The sequence below is a fragment of the Ranitomeya imitator genome, chromosome 4, assembly GCF_032444005.1.
Source record: "Ranitomeya imitator isolate aRanImi1 chromosome 4, aRanImi1.pri, whole genome shotgun sequence".
Classification (NCBI taxonomy): Eukaryota; Metazoa; Chordata; class Amphibia; order Anura; family Dendrobatidae; genus Ranitomeya; species Ranitomeya imitator.
Genome location: NC_091285.1, coordinates 706,000,521 through 706,006,715, shown reverse-complemented (window position 1 = coordinate 706,006,715; position 6,195 = coordinate 706,000,521). Strand labels below are relative to the sequence as shown.

The 6,195-nt window shown below is 38.8% G+C and overlaps 1 protein-coding gene across 1 annotated transcript; it reads right to left on the bottom strand.

The window, feature by feature from the left end:
* Nucleotides 1-2,465: 2,465 nt before the first annotated feature.
* On the bottom strand, nucleotides 2,466-3,398 carry LOC138674830 (olfactory receptor 11L1-like). Its single transcript, XM_069762645.1, has one exon. It carries the CDS (start codon nucleotides 3,396-3,398, stop codon nucleotides 2,466-2,468), a length of 933 nt encoding a protein of 310 aa, XP_069618746.1.
* Between the last annotated feature and the right edge of the window lie 2,797 nt (nucleotides 3,399-6,195).

The following is a 6,195-nucleotide window of genomic DNA, read 5'->3' as shown; positions in this document are numbered from 1 at the left end:
GTCAGGTTATCAGCACAAATGTCTGTGATAGGGCTTGTGCTTTTGGGCTGAGGAGGGAGTGAAAGGTGTCAAAATGTTTCTTAGGGTGGTTGGATAGTGAGGAGATCAGGGTGGTGAAGTAGGTCTGTTTGCTGAGGTAAAGGACAGAGTTATGGGTTTTTAAAAAAATATTTAGAATTGAGAGCCCTCAGTGGTTTTTAACATAAATTTGATGTGGATGAAGTCTTCTGATGTGCGAGCTTTCGTTTAAAAATGTATGACTCTGGGAAGAAGTGGAACAAAAATCAAAAGCGCAAAAAATGAAAAAAGGCTGTGGTGTGATGGGGTTAATTAACCAGACATATATTTTTAGCAAACCAAGAAGAATAGACTGTTATCTGTATGTTGGCTTTTGAATGTATGTGTCGGTCAAGAAAACAGACTTTTGCTTGTGTAAGCCTGTAATAGTGACATTTCATATAACATATTGTGCTCTTATCCTTGATGACTAGTGTTGTTTATTGATTTTCTAATTATGCATTGTGTAGGCCAGATAGTCTGGTCACTTTTAAAACAGAGGTGGAAAAACTAGGCAAATAGATTAAGTAATCAAGTAATGCTACTTGATCTCATCTCCATTCTTACCGTTTATGTAAATACTGAATGAAGGAAACTTGTTAAGTATAAATATAGGTTACATGCCTTTGCATAGTCTGACAGAGACAGAGAGATAGGGACAGCCAGATATTCTGCAAAGGCATCCAAACATCCAGGAAGCTTTACAGGACTGCTGCCTATACATCATGGCTCCACCACGTGGAACGCAGATCTTTCATTCTACAGGAAACAAACTAGGGGACCTCGCCCCCAATTGTAAGAATACAGATGTGCTCCATTGACCATTGCTAAACCATTGACACATTTGGAGAAATCCAGAACTGGGACTCTCCGGTTACCTGGCTCCAAGGAGATGTTCAAAAAACCCAGGTTATGACCCTCAGGTTAACTGGCCTTGTATTTCAATGGACTGTCATCTTTCTATGCTTGTCATTACTTCATCTCTGTGTGCATGCCACAGGTGGGGTAGTGGACCCTGGCAGCTCTGAAGTAACAGCTGCCATTATCCCGGCGAGTCAGTGGAAGGGTGAGACTCTGCAATGTGCACCATGTTTAAGTATTTTGCTTGGACTGTTCTACGTGTTATCTTCCTGTTTTGTGGTTCAATAATGCATTGCCACACTGTTTTACCCCCATCTTGTGTTGTTTCAGTAGCTTTATACCCATGTTAAATGTAGAGGCGTTTGCTGGGATAATTCCTGGTTCATGCGGTTTTGGCGAGTGCAAAGAGTTCGGTAATCCAGCTCTTGGAAAAAGGGAAAATTATGATGTATTAAAATCCAGTGAACTTTATTGAAACAAATCCATAAAATAGTCGATCCCAATAGGTGGCTAGGCTTAGGATTACATTATATTTACAAAAAGTGCTGAAAAAAATGGGAAACAGGTAAAAAATTAAATAAATTGTTTTTGTCGTCATTTTCGGAGACCCGTAACATTTTCTATTTTCTGACTGGGGGCTTATTTTTTCAGTCTGAGCTAACTTTTTACTGATACCATTTCATGTAATTGAAATGACGTGGCTGCAAAAACAGGAGTAATTTTGACATTTCAATTTTCTTTATTGGTACTCTGCTTGTAGGTTGGATTAATTTATTTTATGTTTTAATAGATGAGACTTTTTCTGAATACAGCTATACCAAATATGTGCATTATTTTGTTGCCTTTTGTTGGGGCAAAAGGAGGTGTTAAATGCTGCTGTCAAAGATTGACAAAGATTGCCAACAGCATTTATCAGGTTAATTTAATCAGCCATCATGTGACAGGAAAGACGTATTATGAGAATGCAAGCCTGCATCAAAGTCTGGGAGCTAGCATACAATGTACCATTTTGTTGATGGTCGGTAAGGAATTGAAAGAAAACCAATGTCTGTACTGCTCACATCATCAAATTTTACAATTTCTTTTGAAACATTACAAAACAAAGTAGAACAATTATGTTGAGTATCTTGGTTCAGCCTCTTTGATACTTTAAATATCTATATACATAATTGTCTAAGGGTTTTTCTGTCTGTCTGTCCTGGAAATCCTGCGTCTCTGATTGGTCGAGGCCACAAGGCCTCGACCAATCAGCGACGGGCACAGCATGGCGATGATGATGTCATAAAGGTTGCCTCGACCAATCAGCGACGGGCACAGTCTGCCGCGAATTTGCCTTGACCAATCAGCGACGGGCACAGTATCGACGTAGATGTCATAATGGTGGCAATGGTGACGATGATGTCATAAAGGTTGCCTCGACCAATCAGCGACGAGCACAGTCTGCCGCGAATTCTGGAACCATCATTGTCTTTATACTACGGGGACATGCATATTCTAGAATACCCGATGCGTTAGAATCAGGCCACAATCTAGTTATTTATAATTCTCTAGATTATGTTCTTACAGCATGCTTTTTGTATGGCTTTTATAAAATCTTTATTTTTCAGACTGTATATAATGGGGTTAATAAAAGGAGTGAATACAGTATATAGCAGGGATAGGATCTTACTGATGGTTGATGATTGCCCTTTTGTTGGGACAACATAAACACTGAATATAGTCCAGAAGAATATGGAGACCACAGTGAGGTGGGAGCTACAGGTGGAGAAGACCTTCTGTCTACCGGTACTGGATTGAATCCTTAGGATTGCTAGAACTATACTGGTATAAGACATCACAATAGTTGTAATAGGAATAAAGACAATTGGAATACTCAGCAAATAAACCTCCAAGTGAACAATATGCGTGTCAGAACAGGCAAGATCTAGTAAGGGGACAATGTCACAGAATAAGTGGTCAATTATGTTAGGACCACAATAGTTTAATTTTGCTGTAGTTATCATGTAAATCAAAACAATAGAAAATCCAAGCACCCAACAGATGACGGTCAGTTTCACGCAATGACCACTTTTCATGATAACGTTATAATATAGAGGTTTACAGATGGCCACATATCGGTCATAAGACATCACAGCGAGGAGAAAACACTCAACTGTTTCTGAAGCACCTAAAAAATAAAACTGAGTAATACAGCCAACAAAAGAAATTGTTCCCCCATTATTCAGTATGACATGAAGCATGTTAGGGACAATATCTGAGATCACTAAGATGTCACTGATGGACAGTTGTGAGATGAAGAAGTACATTGGAGTGTGGAGGTTCTTGCTGGTGGACACCAGGGTGATGATCAGGAGGTTTCCACATATTGTCCCACAGTAAGTCATCAAGAAAAGAAAGAACAGTGAAATTCTGAAATCTTGGCTGCCTTGAAATCCTAATAGGAAAATCTCAATAACCTCTGTCAGATTGTTCTCCATCATGTAGAACAAATTGGTGATGCTAGAAGGATGAATAAGAAAAAAACATTTCTATCTATCTATATATATAATTGTCTAAGGGTTTTTCTGTCTGTCTGTCTGTCTGTCTGTCTGTCTGTCTGTCCTGGAAATCCCTGCTCTCTGATTGGTCGAGGCCGCAAGGCCTCGACCAATCAGAGACCGGCACAGCATCGACGTAGAAATCCCGCGTCTCTGATTGGTCGAGGCCGCCAGGCCTCGACCAATCAGCAACGGGCACAGCGACGATGATGTCATAAAGGACGTAGACATCCCGCGTCTCTGATTGGTCGAGGCCACCAGGCCTCGACCAATCAGCAACGGGCACAGCGACGATGATGTCATAATGGTTGCCATGGCGACGATGATGTCATAAAGGTTGCCTCGACCAATCAGCAACGGGCACAGTCTGCCGCGAATTATGGAATCATCATTGTCCATATATTACAGGGACATGCATATTCTAGAATACCCGATGCGTTAGAATCGGGCCACAATCTAGTATATATATAATTGTCTAAGGGTTTTTCCGTCTTTCTGTCTGTCTGTCTGTCCTGGAAATCCCGTGTCTCTGATTGGTCGAGGCCACCAGGCCTCGACCAATCAGCGACGGGCACAGCATGGCGACGATGATGTCATAAAGGTTGCCTCAACCAATCAGCGACGGGCACAGTCTGCCGCGAACTCGCCTCGACCAATCAGCGACGGGCACAGTATCGACGTAGATGTCTTAATGGTTGCCATGGCGACGATGATGTCATAAAGGTTGCCTCGACCAATCAGCGATGGGCACAGTCTGCCGCGAATTCTGGAATCATCATTGTCCATATACTACGGGGACATGCATATTCTAGAATACCCGATGCGTTAGAATCGGGCCACAATCTAGTTTTTTTATAGTTGTACACATTTTTATTTTTTTTTTACAAAAAAATATATTAATTTTGGTTGATATGCCCAAATGTACATTTTGAAACAACATATGTTTCAATGGAAGCTGCAGGAAGAAAAGGAAAACATCTGCACAATACACATAAAATAATTAATTCAAAACTCACCAATCTTTGCCAGAGCATTTGCCCTTTCCAAGAAAAGCTTAAATTGAACATGAAATGTATAAAAATAAAAGGTAAATTTATATCACTCTCAAATGTAAAACAATTTTTATGCATAAAAAAGCATTTACATAGATGTTTTTGACTATTATGATACCACAATATAATTTCGGTATTGAACATTTTCATTCTCAAAGAAATTAACTAGAATTTAAAAACACGTTTTCTTTAACTTTCCTTTTACAATGAATGATACACTAATAATACACGCGTAAATAATTCTGCATTGCTTAAAAATACTGTAAAAACATTTTTTTAAAAAACCTTTGAAATGTTATATTTATACCATGGAATAAAAAGTGTTAAGTCAACAAGGTCTAAAATCGTTAAGCTTTATAATTAAAATTAACTACAAATGAAGCCATAAAAAGTTGCAAAGCCTTTCACCCACTCATTCCAGAAGGCAAAAAAAAATTATGTAACCATACCATAAATGTATAAAGTGCTTTAGAATTCCTAAGATTATATAATACATTGCTTAACATTTAAAGTAAGATTTGTAGCAGAACTAGTTCAACAAACCTACAAAAAAACAAAACAAAGAAAAAACTTTTGTCTCTGCCAAAAATACAAATTTAGTTTTATATCCTGTACTTAAGCACATAATGTAGTAAAATGAATGGTGTCATTAAAAATTACAACTTGTCCCACAACAACAAAAAAAAAAAATAAGGCCGCATATGGTTATGTTAATTTTTTTAAAAAAGGTTATGGTTCTAGGAAGAATAAGAGGAAAAATTACAGCACAAAACATGAAAAATTGCCAGATATTAAAAGAGTTCAGCAAAAAAATAAAAAGGTTTGAAAATGCATAAAACAATATATTTGTGCTTACTTTGCGAGATATCTTAAGTAGACTTTATAAAATATTTGTTCAAAATAATACTTACAGATATTTTTTTGCTTCTTCACTTTATTTCTTTAGTAACATAGTAACATAGTAACATAGTTAGTAAGGCCGAAAAAAGACATTTGTCCATCCAGTTCAGCCTATATTCCATCATAATAAATAAATACCCAGATCTACGTCCTTCTACAGAACCTAATAATTGTATGATACAATATTGTTCTGCTCCAGGAAGACATCCAGGCCTCTCTTGAACCCCTCGACTGAGTTCGCCATCACCACCTCCTCAGGCAAGCAATTCCAGATTCTCACTGCCCTAACAGTAAAGAATCCTCTTCTATGTTGGTGGAAAAACCTTCTCTCCTCCAGACGCAAAGAATGCCCCCTTGTGCCCGTCGCCTTCCTTGGTATAAACAGATCCTCAGCGAGATATTTGTATTGTCCCCTTATATACTTATACATGGTTATTAGATCGCCCCTCAGTCGTCTTTTTTCTAGACTAAATAATCCTAATTTCGCTAATCTATCTGGGTATTGTAGTTCTCCCATCCCCTTTATTAATTTTGTTGCCCTCCTTTGTCCTCTCTCTAGTTCCATTATATCCTTCCTGAGCACCGGTGCCCAAAACTGGACACAGTACTCCATGTGCGGTCTAACTAGGGATTTGTACAGAGGCAGTATAATGCTCTCATCATGTGTATCCAGACCTCTTTTAATGCACCCCATGATCCTGTTTGCCTTGGCAGCTGCTGCCTGGCACTGGCTGCTCCAGGTAAGTTTATCATTAACTAGGATCCCCAAGTCCTTCTCCCTGTCAGAT